At 41.3% G+C, this 13079-nt stretch overlaps 1 protein-coding gene across 1 annotated transcript in view; it reads left to right on the top strand.

Moving 5' to 3' along the window:
• The window catches only part of TDRD9 (tudor domain containing 9), a 68521-nt gene extending 67806 nt beyond the window's left edge, over window positions 1–715 (top strand). The window contains exon 36 of the mRNA XM_066321682.1: window positions 204–715. Within this exon, the coding sequence (XP_066177779.1) occupies window positions 204–299 (96 nt within the window). The 3' untranslated portion in view covers window positions 300–715. The remainder of the gene's footprint in view (window positions 1–203) is intronic.
• The last annotated feature ends 12364 nt before the right edge of the window (window positions 716–13079 follow it).

Genomic DNA, 13079 nt, shown 5'->3' with positions numbered 1-13079 from the left:
TTTGGAATTGATTGTGGAATAGTGTTCTGAAATAATGAGATAAAGCATTTTGTAGCCCTGGCTCTTTTGTTGCATTGTGTGGCATGGAACTGAATTTCCTGTATGATTTAAAACTCAGAACTCTTCAAGACTTTTTCTAAGCTGTAGTATGTAGGAAAATACTAAGAATGCATTCTGACTTTCATCTTGCTTCTTTTTACTAGGTGGAGTCTCAGCATACTGCTGACGAGTCTGAAGTGCAGCAGGCAAGAGGAAATTCTGTTTATCAGCTCCACAAGCTTGTTTTGTTGAATGATTAAGTATTTCTAGATGTCTTTCAGAGGACGAGGTACTACTAGTCTAAAAATTACTTCCGTCTTGTATGCGTGTTTTGCAAGACTGTTACTTAAGATGAGTACGACCGTGCTAAAATACAGTTTGGAAAATGTTCTGTGTTACTGAAAAAGCTGTGGATTGCTGGCCTAGAGTAGACAAGTTCAGTCATAAAAGAAACTGATGTAAATCAAGATGCAGTTTTCATTTTAATAATACTTCTGAACAGGTTTATCACAAGGTACGTGAAAGATGAAGCAACTCTAGGCCTAGTTGTTCATTTTCTGTTTAAAAACTCATAAATTTAGGGGCATGGCTTTCTTTTGTCTGTAATTGCAAATTGCATTTTCCTGTTTTCTTTTTTATTATTTTTTCAAAAAAGTATTCAACAAAAAGGGGGTTGGGTTTTCCTTAACCAAGAAATAGAAGCCAGAAGAAAGTGATGTTCTAAATTATGTTCTGATCCAAACTATATCTTCATATGCCGGATACAATTTTTTTGTTGATTTTTTTTGTACAGCAAAACATAACATGATTTATTTTCCTGTATGGCAGAAGAATGCTTCTGAATTTACTCATTCATGGCACTTTGTTTCATCCTTTTGACTTATTTTTACGTGGGAGATTTTTAGCCCTAAAGATGAGGTCAGTGGTTTCAGAATAAAATGCAGAAATTAAGTAAAATGTTTCTGTATCTTCCTTTGTGCAGTCATGCTTAATAAAAGCCTTTAAATTTAGTTATTAAAGGTATATGATTGCATTCATGAAATACATCAATAGAGAAACAATATATGGAAGAGTATTCATTTTCACTGCTCACTCAGTGATTTGAAGGTCATGTAATATCCAGTCATCCTCTGAAGGACAGAGAATCAGTGGTCACCATAAAGAAATGGCAGATTTTTGGAAAATAAGGGGATGCTTAAAATGAATTATTTTAAGCTATAATTAAACAGAGGGATGACTATGTATCAGGCAATTTCAGTACTTTATTAGAACATTACTTTCTTAGACCCATTTTATGATCCTTGGGAATTAGAATAGTTAGTGAGAGAAGTCTAAACACTCTAATAGACAAGAGTGTTTCTCAGCCAGGTGTTGTACACCAATTAAGTGTTCTTGTTAAACACCTTCAGGGGCAAGTAGAATAGGCAGGATTTCAAATCTTGCTTTTGTCTATCAATGATGGGAGTTCCCGTAGGAAAAGGAAACTTGACAAGCCACAAAGGCGTGAGAAAAATAAAGGAATTCATTCCACATAAGCAACAAACAATTAATTTATTTTTAATTTTTAAACTCTGTTTCTTCCATGAAAGATCTGTGTGTGTGACTGCTGCCACCAGGTGGGGGCTGCTGTGAAACAGAACAGCACTGAAGGAAACTCAGCATCCTTCAAGTCAGTCTTGCTGGGTGATGTTGTTTATTTGCAGATGACAGTGCTAACATTTAAAAAGGAGCTGTTGTATTTTATTGTTTTATTTAGGCTTCAACAGCATTGCAGGGTCACTTGAACAAGTTTAAAGTAAGTAGGTTCAGGATTTTCCTCTCAAATGGTAGTAGTATATCACACTGGAGAAAGAAGTGTTGTAAAGTAGCAGTTGTGTGGCTGTGGACCTCATCCCACTCAACTTTGTGGCTTTTGGGAGCTACTTCCATAGAAAAAAAAGGCCATGACTGTCACTGTTGGAGACATGAAAGGATGAAGCAGGCAGCAGGAGGTCAAGCAGGAAAGCTCTCTACTTTATTTTTCTGACTCCATATATATACAGTTTTACAAACAGGCCAAGATTGGCTACACAGGTAGCCACCTCTTCAACCTCGTTGGTGAACATCACCATCAATCATCTTTCTCCTCCTAGAGGAGAAGTATATAAACAATAGTTAATTTCTAAAAATATACATAGTTTACTTGAAGCTGCGTGAGAACAAAATGCAGACAGTGAAAAGTGGGCAAACTTGAGGCAACACATGACTCCTTGTCAAGATTTGCTTTATGTCCAGATATTCATCAACACTGAGCAGAATGAGACTTCACTTACCACAATTAAAAATAATTTATGTACTTCTTCATTGAGCTTAAGGTGGAAATATTTGAATCTATCAGTGGTCAGATTAGTGCTCTTAAATGCCTCCAGTAGTAATGATCAAGTGACAAACTGATCTGATAGGTGCTTCTAGAATCTGAAACAATGTGCATTGACTACTATTCGTAATTTCCCCCATAGCTACAATGACACCTGATAGCAGTTTTAAGTCAAAAGGAGATTTTTTTGCCATTCCATGTAATTAATTTTGGAATTTACTGCCACAGGCTCTGATGGAAATCAAAAATATAAACAAACAAAAAATTAACTGGAACCGCAGGGAAGGCAGATCCTTCAATATCTGTTAAAATTTGAGGAACTGAACTTCCTACCTTACTGAATTCCAGAACCTCCAAAAATGTACTGAAAGCATGTCTCTTTTTATGCTTGTCCAAGTGTTTTCTTATGACAGGTATATAGGTGGAAAATACTGTTTACAGATCCTTTCACAGAGAAGTCACCTGTGGTTCATTAACTGGTTCTTGATAGTGCTGCAGAGCACTTGCTTTGTTCTTTCAGGAGAACCACATTGTCAGGATGAACAGCAAAAAGGAAAAGCATGTAACACAGTTGTGAGTTTCAGTTCCTTCCCCAAAAAGGTGTGTGTAGGGATTAGGGTGCTTTGAATGAACCCAACTGAGTCGTGCTGAGCCTGTGGCCACTTGCACCATGGCAGCTGTGCTCTCTGGGTGGAGTGCCAGTGGGGAAATCAAGGGGACAGTGGATGTCATTGTAAAGTGGTCCATTTCCAGGGAAAACAGGACTGTCCTTTTTTAGCTGTGTGGAATTTTAGGAGCTACAGGTGAGTGAGTGTATGTAGATCTTGGAGAAGCTTTGTCATTTTCTAGCAATGTTGTGCCATTGTTGAACTATGTATTCTGAAAGCTTGCCTCATGGATTTTACAGTGCAAAGAGAAAACTGAGTTACAGAAAAAGGAAGGCCAGAGATGGAGTTTGACTAATGAAGGGATGGTGACTTCATAGGGTATAATGAGTGCAGTTGCAACAGGTTAAATTAAATGCCAGTCTACATGGGAGTGTTAGAAAAAGACCATATGAATTAGGATAAATTACAGAATCATGGTTTAAACCAGGATACAGGCGTTGGCATAGACTGCAGGAGTTACACTGATCTTGGAAAGTTGTTAGCATGCTTTTCACAGACCAGAATAACACAGAGCAGGGTTTGTCTACCTCATAGAATGGGATAGAACTGAATGGAGAAATAAAAAACCCCATCATCAGTGTATAGTTTGATTTGGAGTTTCCTTCTGTAGAAGAACATTGAGAAAAGCAGATGAAACTCCAAAGAGGTTAACAAACAAAAGAAACCTAAGGCCAAGATGGTATGTCTGAAGTATATATTAATCCTGTGAAGGAGTGTTGAGGGAAGAGGAAAACTCTGAGCTGATCTGGTGAATCTGTAGGAAGATAAATTGCTCTTTTCTTAGTCACTGAGCTACATGGGAGGTATATTTGTCATCCCTGTCTGATGCTCCTGTATTTAGCTTTCACTCAAGCTGTAGGAGTGTCTGTCTAATCTGCCAGATCTATGACTTCAGTGCCTTGGGGAAACAGAGGTGGCTGCTCCCTTTGCTGAGAGAGCTCTTCCATCCTGGAAGACAAGGACAGGGCATTCCCAGAGATCCCCATCTTAACGGGAGGGGACTCATACCCTTTACATTGCTGTGAGGGATGGGGAAATCCTGGAAGATGTTTCTTGGCACAGGGATGATGAGTTTGTGGATGTTTCTTCATCCCAGAGCAAGGGGCCAGATTGCTGAGCTTGGGTGCTGGTGCTCAGTGAGGGATACTGATGCTCACTGCTGATTTTGCCATCACTGGTGAGATGGCAGCGGGTTGAGGTGAGTTGGGCAGGAGTGAGCTGCACACACCATGAGCCTTCCTGAGGGGTCATGGCCTTCACTCCTTCACTCCAGCAATGCCCTCCCCTCACAGGGAGCTACTCTGGGGAAAGAGAGAAGTGTGGTTGCCATTGTGGTTCAGGAGAAGCAGAGAGGGGAAGAGTGTGGTTGAAATGCTGGCATTGATTTCCTTCTGTGGTCCAAAAAGTGCAGAGGCTGCTTCTTCCTCTGAAAAACTGCAATCAAAACTTCTTCACTCGTGGTGAGATGAGTTCACGACTTGAATTTCATGTCATGAAACTTGTCTTCTCTCTGGGCGTGTCAGAGTGATGAGCCCCAGGTGCTCCTCAAACACACCAATGTCATGGTTTTCTTTTCCCCTCCTGTATTTGTTCCTCATGCCATATGGAGAACCATGGAGGAATTTTAAATATTTTACTTAGCTCATTTTGTTTTCTTCGCAAACAGAGCATACAGCACCCAAGAGTGCCTTTCTCCATGTCCTTGAAGAAGGAAGGGTACAGCTGTTGGCAGTATTTCAGCATTTACAAAGCTCTTTGTTCTCTTTTTGGTCTGTTAATAGCAAAAATCTAGAGTGTACAATCAGGAAATTACCAGGACAGGTACCCCATAAGTATCTCTGGGGTATTTTTTATTTATCTTTATAAGGGCAGAAAGGCCACATTTAAAAAGACAGGAAAGTAGGTAAGATTTTATTAAAATTCTCGATACAGACAGTACCTTCCACCGCACATATTTCAAGAGATCACAGAACATAGCTGCAGGGGGTTCCTCTCTAGTTGAAGATGTTAGTTCTGTTTTGAACTGGTTTTATTTGGTCTTGACAGCAGTTTTGCAAACACCCTCCTCCTGCCCAGCTGCCAGGTAAGGTGGGAATTGAACAGACACAGATTATTTTACATGTTCTCTGAGGAACAGACATTGCTTGAATTTTATTTATAAAGGAGAAGGAGGTGGAAAATACCCTGGGAAGAACACAAAGTGATTGCTGCTGATGGCAATTTCTAAAATTAGAATAGTTTCTGAAGCTAATACATTTGTAGTGATGCTCCATAGGATGTCAATGCTGCAGGATGAGGAGTCTACACAGGGAAGCACAGTCCATAACGACTGGGGAGCTTCAAGAGGATACACGAGTGTGTCTGGAAGGAACATTGCACACTTCCCAAATGGATGCTTTCAGCTGAAGGACAGGAACAACAGCAGAACAATCCATCTAGAGATGGATCTACAGTAACAGTGTAGTAAAACATTATACCACAGACTGGAATTAGAATGGAGAGGCCTTCTTTCTGGAAGAGTATACTTGCTCTGTGCTTAGGTGTGAGAAAGGATTCCCTGATGTTATTATCTTTATTTTCATATTAAAATGCAAATTTTTGTCTTAATTTTACTGCTGCCAGTTTTCAAGTTACCCTTTTTCAAATAATTTGAACTGAGACAGTTCTTAATTTTTTTCCTCTGTTTCTCTGCTATAACAATATAGTCTCATGTGGTTGTTTGCCAGCTGTAAATCCAGTTGCATTTAATGTGGATCTTCTAGAGCAGTTTCACACAGTTCCTGTATTTATATCATGCTAAGTATTGACCTACAGTCAACTTCAGTTGGCTCCTTTTTGATAAAAGCTTTCCCAGGTCAGGATCATTTCAATAACTAGTTTTAATGTAATCTGAACTAGTTTTTGTCTGATGTAAATGAAAAAGCTACCACAAATTTTTCTGAAACATAGGGAGATAATGATTTAGGGCCATGTTACCTGCTCCAAGAAGCAGTTAAAGGTCTGTAGTTTGTAATAAAGTATTTTTATTATATATTTTTTTCTTTACAGTCTCTCTAAACACAAGAAGGATTACCTGTCCAATCCCATCATATGCATTACTGCTTGATGCATGTAGTAGTAGAAGACTTGGCCAGAACAGCCAAATATTTGAGGTATTGGACATGGTCTTCAGTTTTCTCTTTATTTTTTGTTTAGTCCTGGAGATTAAAAGGAGATATGTTGTATATTTTAGCTTTTTGTGGATTAGTGATTTATGGGATTGAAATAAAAAGGAATCTTTGGGCTGGAGAGGCTGTTGGCAGTAGCAGGCATTTATAGAAAAATGACCTTTGATTTGTTTGGTTTTCTCATAGATGTTCAAAGTATGCTATAGGCTGATAGAAATTTGTCTAGGACTACAATACAGAGGTAGAAGAGAAATTGAAATCAGCAATTCTGCTTTTATTGCAGTTCATAGGAAGGATCTTATTCCCTTGGATAAAGCAAAGAAGCCACATTTGACAATGCACCCCTTCTGTTTCAGAGAATTTCTGAGATACAAGATGGTTGAAAATTACTTGCCAAACAAGTAAGAAGATCTTAGAGCTGCAAAGCAGCTTTCTGTCTCCCTGCCCACTCCAAGTTCTTAACAACTTGGTGTGATGGCTGTCATATTGTTTTAATAATTGTTATTGTAACTTAAGCTCAGCCAGTACATTTAGTTATTCAGGTTGGTATTTTGACTGAGTTTGAATAGAAAGCAGAATTGATGAGCAAAGAAACTCATGAACCAGCATAATGAACATCACATAGGGAAAAATAAAAAGTGTGATTAAGACACCTATGAATAGAAAAAAAGGAACACTGCCTCTCAGTCTGTTCCTTGGAATTGATTTCCCCAGAGCAGGGAGGAACATCAGCAGGGTGAGATGACTGTGCCCAAGGGCACAGCAAGCAGGCGTTGTTGGAGCTGATGAGTGACGCATGAACTAAACAGGGTGCAGAACCAAGGAAACGAGCCAGAGGCTACAGAGTTTTTTTCTGTGGTTTTTCTTCTTAGGTTTTTGGTGTTTGTTTTTTCTGGTGTTTTTTTTTTTGTTTGGATTTTTTTTTGGGGGGGGGGGAGGTGGGGTGGGGTGGTGGGTAAAAGACAATCCCAAAAATCATCCAGGCGAGGTCAGCAGAATTGGACCAGTGATGTAGACCTCAGTAGATGGAAACACTTCTGTGGAGAGCAGTGTGTTCACCTCAGTGCAAGGTATGTTTGGTACTGCAGCTTAGCCAACAGACTGCTAGGAAAACTCTAAGATGGTGTTCAAAATCTATTACAAGCTTCACACATGCAGACCTTCCTCTTGGTGCCAGAAGTACTGCCAGTGGACTGTACGTTTCTGTCCTCCACATTCACTTCCTGTTGATACACTGGTGTGTGGGTCACAGCAGTCTTGTGTGCTCCCTGAAGCTGATCACAGCACGTGCTTTATTAACTCAAGACTCCTGGCACTTGTTCTCTTTTCATACTTGTATGTCAAGATGGGTTTTACAAGTTTTGGTTCATTTCCTAAAGCCTTAAAAAGCATTCCAAGTTCATCTTGCCGGCAGTCTCTGTGCAGCTTGAGGCTCATGCTGCACTTCAGTGTGCATGCACCCTGTCTGCCTTTTTCCAGTGCTACTTCCCTCCTGATGCCAAATCACTTCTCTTACTTTGCCTAAGGCCATTTTCAGCCTGCCCTTGCCAGTACCTACGGCCTGGTGCCAGACTCTGCTCCTGAGCACCAGGTGCAGGATGTGTTGCCAGCTCACGCCCCAGAGGTGAAGGAGAGGTAACTGGAAATTTCTCCTTGCTGAGTCGCTTCACTGCTGCTCTTGGCTTGCCAGGTTTGGAGTGGCATGCTTTGTTTTGTGTCATCTGCAGTGACACCTTTTGTGTCCTCTCAGGCACATTTTGTGTCGTGATGGTTTTTCTAGAGCTATGATTCCAAGGCTGAAATGGGGTTATTTTTTGGTCAAACGATCACAAGGCCTCCCCAGCCAACACAGCCAGCTTTGAGATTCGATTTTCCTGTTCCCAGAGTGGTCACCAGGGCTGCACAGAGCCCAACCCTCAGTTTTCCGGCAGAACTAAAAAACACAAAACAAACAAACAACCCCCCCCAAAAAACCACCCCAGTCTGAAGCATGAAGAAAAGCAGGAGTCGCCAGCCTCTCTTGCAAAATGTTCTATCTCCTAATTCTGCTACTATTTAATGTCCTGTCAGGATTTGTCTCATCATTTGCACTGGTGTTTCAGCAACTGAGTCTTTATGAGACTTGACACTTAGGTCAGAAATGGAATTCCAGTGGATTCACCACCTTTTAACACAGAAATACCTCCATGCCATCTCAATGGGTCCCAAGCTGGACAGAAAAGTTCTGGTCCCATCCACCCCTCCGAGAAGAGGGAGTTAAACTTGTGCAGCCCAGTGTAAAAGTTTAACAGCATTTCTGCTTCCCATCCTCGTGTCCCTTGTCATTGTAATCTGTGCCTTGTGGGGCTGCAGGCTGAGAACTTAGGGCACAGCATGAACTCTGACCTGGGTATTCTCTGTTAGCAGATCAAACACAGAACAACTAAAAAAACCCTAAAATCAAACAAAAACCTAAGTGCTTTTTTACCTCATCATCAGCTATTGTGAATGTTGGATGTACAGCATGCCTCTCAGGAAATGATTGTTACTGTATTAACCACTGATTACTAAACTAATTGGTTGTGACTAGATGTCTGTCTCCTAGATAACTGAATTCAGTAAAAAGATTAAGCTTTCCTCTGAGGTACATTAATTGACATGTAGCTGCAAAAAAAAATTACAAATCAGTCATTTAGTTGAGTATTTCAAGAATAATGTTGCTTAGGTATTTTTCCAGTCTAAAGACCTAATATCTTGATTAGATATTAACACTGCTCTCTCCTGACCACTGAGCCAGTCATGTAGTCAGAGAAGGCTGTCAGGTTGATCAAGTGTGATAAATCTGTGGTGACTACTCCTGACTGCCTGTTTGACCTTCATATGTCTGGAACTAGCTTCCAGATCTATTTGCTCCACCACTTCCAGGCACTGAGGTGAGGCTGACTAGAGTCTAGTTTTCCATCTCCTCTTCCTTCTTCCCATTCTTGAAGTTAAAAGTGACATTGGCTTTCTTCCTCTCCTCAAGAACCTTCCCCTGATTGCCACGACCATTCAAAGGTTATCTAGTGTCCTCCAATTCCATCAGCCAGTTCTCTCAGCTCTTGGGAGTGCAACCCATCAGGCTCCAGGGACTTGTCAGGGTCTGGTTTATTTAAATATTCCCCAACCTGATCCTTCTCCAGTGAGAGGAAGTCTTCTTTGCCCTGCATCTTATGATGGCCTCAGGTGCCTGAGATTCTTAAAGGCAAACACAGCCAGTGAAGACTGAAAGAGAGGTGGCATTGTCAACTTTCCCGTGTCCTTTGTCACCTAGTGTCCTGCCTTGGGCCCACCTTTTCCCTAGTCACCCTTTGGCTGCTTATTTACCTTAGAAATTTTTCTTACTTAACCTTCATATCCCTCTGTATATTCAGGTGGGCCATGCCTTTCACAACAATATACCTGCCTATTCTGACAGTATCTCTGAACTCCTGGGACCACCTGTTTCTTCTTCCACCTCTTGAACACTTTTTATGCTTAATTCTTACCTGGAGTTCCTTGTTCATCGATGCAGGCCTGCTTCTACCTCTGCTTGATCTCTTCCTTGTTGGAAGGGACAGTTCTTGAGTTCAGAGAAAGGTGATCCTCAAAAATGGGTCAAAAAATATGGAGGTTTCTCAAGAGCGTCATTGTTTTTGATGGATGATCTAGCTAGGCAGTCACCTCAGCTGTTGAGAAGCAACATAAATAAAGGTTCACCAGAATGCCTGCAGGAAGACTGTGTGCTGGACTTGATTATGAGACAGCAGTTAGCTGTGAGAGATCTCACAATTGGTCACACACAACTGTTTTCCTTTCTCAAGATCAAACAAATTCCACAAATCTCAGAGAAGAGTGTCTCACCCTTTGTTAGCAAGCTGCAGCTTTGCTGTGGTTTCTCCAAGACAATTCTGTTCACTTGGGCCATTGTCTATGGGACTCTTTAACAGCTCTTTGTCTCACCCAGTTCCCACTCTGGCCATCTTAAAAGTTCTGCAGCAGGAGGTGGTCTGTAAATAAACCTGGGACACCTGACCATGGGTCGAGCAAGGCAGAGCATGCTGGGACTGCACTCACTGTGGCCCATAAAGTCACCATCCCTTCATTATTCAAATTTCCTCTCTGGCCTTTTCCTGGTAACTTGGTTTTCTCTTTGCACTGTAAACAAAACCTCTTGTAAAATCCATGAGGCAAGCTTTCAGAATAGGTAGTTCAACAACAGCACAGCATTGCTAGGCAAGATGAAAGCTTCTCCAGGATCTACATGCGCTCACCTGCAGCTCCTAAAATTGCACGCAACTAAAAAAAGACAGTCCTGTTTTCCCTGGAAATAAACCACTGATATCCACTGTCCCCTTGATTTCCCCACTGGCACTCCACCCAGAGAGCACAGCTGCCATGGTGCAAGTGGCCACAGGCTCAGCACGACTCAGTTGGGTTCATTCAAAGCACCCTAATCCCTACGCACACCTTTTTGGGGAAGGAACTGAAACTCACAACTGTGTTACATACCGTGTTACATGCCCTTTTGCTGTTCATCCTGACAATGTGATTCTCCTGAAAGAACAAAGCAAGTGCTCTGCAGCGCTATCAGTCAGTTAAGGAACCAAGGGTGACATTCCCCTCATCTTTTGGCAGCCTCTGTGCACTGGGGGTGTCAGCTGGGACAGCTTACAGACTCGGGGTAGGTCACTGGCACTTCGAAAGGAAGGAAAGTTGGAGGCTGAAGCTTGGAAGGAGTCTGGGCACTGCAGGCATCACCTGCCTTGGAACAGTCTCCCTTATCCTGAGATGCACAGCAGTTTCATTTCTGTTCTTCAGCTCCTCTTTCAGCCTCATCCAAAATGCTTTATGGGTGGCCCCCAATGATGAAGGCCCTAAGCAGAGCCTTGAAACTTTGTGGTGTGGTCAGTCTCTGCCCAATCCTGACCTTCCTCTGACCTTCAGGGGTTTCAAGCACCAGCTCAGGAACAAAGCCATACTTTCTTGCTGCTTTCTTTGTTTTTCATAATTTTCCCTGTCTTCAACCCTCCTCTGTATTCAAACACTATCTTCTGCTACCATCTACCCACTCCAGCTCCCAAATCCCCTCCCAAGTAGATGATGTTCCCTCCCATCTTGCTATATGTGCATGATTTATCTTGCTTAAAGCAGAATTATTTTTCCTGCAGCAGACAGAGGAAAAGAAGGAACAGGTTTTCTTCTGTCTTGCTCCTTTCTTGCTGCTTTCTCTTTCCACTGTTCTAGAAAATGACACCATTCTTTAAAGGAGGCCTAAGCTCATTCAGCAGATATAGAGAGTCCATTGCCTTCATCAACACCAGTTAAATACATCAGAAAGGTCATGCTGACAGACTGTAGAGCTGGTATCCAGCTGTTGGAGACCTGAACAAACTGGCTGTGAGGGCAGAAACTCTTTCCAACAAGTGCCATCTATTCCTTCTCATGTATGGCATGCTGTGAGATACAGAATGTCAAATTTCACCTTTCTCTGTTAAATGCTACTTTGCTATTCTGGTTCCAAAACTTCCTGCTTTAAAATGGCAGCAACTCCAGATCTCATGTCCATTAAGTCATCCAAGGCCATCATTCTTCTCTGCTTGCAAAGAAATCACTTATTTGGATGTAGCTTTGCCCATTAAGTTTTCAGAGGTACTTTTGTTGTTTCCAAGCTTATGTTCTGAGATGCACAGACTGGGTCTGTTGTTGAGCTATTAGAAATGCTGCAGTCAGTTCTTCCCAGGAAGGCTTGAGTTCTCTGCCCTCGTGTAATCAATCGCATCTGTTGCATCATTCCAGGGAAATGCATGCATGTGTTGCAATCTCCGTTGTGTTTCTATTGTCAGTATCTCTAATTTTGGTGTTATTCCTATGAATTCTGTTGTTGGTTTCTCTAAAAGTGGTACCACTTGGTCTTCTGTCTTCCACCCTTCTATTTGTGCAGTGAGCAATGTCTGGACATAATTGTGTAATTTACTTGGGGTCACTTCTCTAATCCAAGGATGCCATTCAGAATTCTGTATTCCAGCATACAAAGTGATTATCAGGTGTATCCAGTTAATAGCATACAGTTTTGATTTTTTAAATGAAAAATGATTTTTATTGAAAAAGCCAAAATAAATAAACAGTGGGTAATGTTAAAAATAGAAAGAGGAAAATAATCTCTTTTTTTTTTTTTTTTTTTCAAAAGCTGATTATTCTGTGAAAGAAACTCAACTCTAGTAATCCTGCTCAAATGGAACTTCACTTTTGTTCTTTCTGGAGGAAGTCCTGCAGAACCTAAAATGACCTTTCTGTAGTTTAAAAGTCTTCACATTCTTTTCATGTGATCTTGATTACTTTTTTTACTCTGAATAGCACAGGGAAAAGAGTACAATGAATAAAGATGCTTTGAGATCTGTCCCAGAAATACATGAAGGAAGTGGAATGTGTTTCTTTGATACATAACAGGAATTGGATGTAATTTTTTCATTCTTTTGGAAAAAAGTGTTTCCTTGCAGCAGACACATGTTTGTTTGCTTAAAGAAATTTTTGTGGATGTGTCAATACACACAATGTATTCCAGCAGCTGTAGTTTTCTGCCTTCACACACTGCTGGGTTTTGTTCAATAGCCTACAGTATAGATTGAAAAAATGTAAGTAGCAGCTATGCAAAAAGGGCTTGGGGGTCCTAATGACAAGTCATGTGTGGGGCAACAAAGGGTCCTTCCAGCACTGAAAGCAAAGGCTAGGCTGCACTAGCAGGACATGGGAATGATTGCCACTCTCTACTCTGCACTTGGGAGACCACTTCTGGAATTCTGTGCCACATTTTGGGCTACCCAGACTAAGAGAGAGATCGACAGTTTGGGG

Source organism: Sylvia atricapilla, chromosome 6, assembly GCF_009819655.1.
Source record: "Sylvia atricapilla isolate bSylAtr1 chromosome 6, bSylAtr1.pri, whole genome shotgun sequence".
Taxonomy (NCBI): Eukaryota; Metazoa; Chordata; class Aves; order Passeriformes; family Sylviidae; genus Sylvia; species Sylvia atricapilla.
This window is presented reverse-complemented; position numbering and strand designations above follow the sequence as displayed.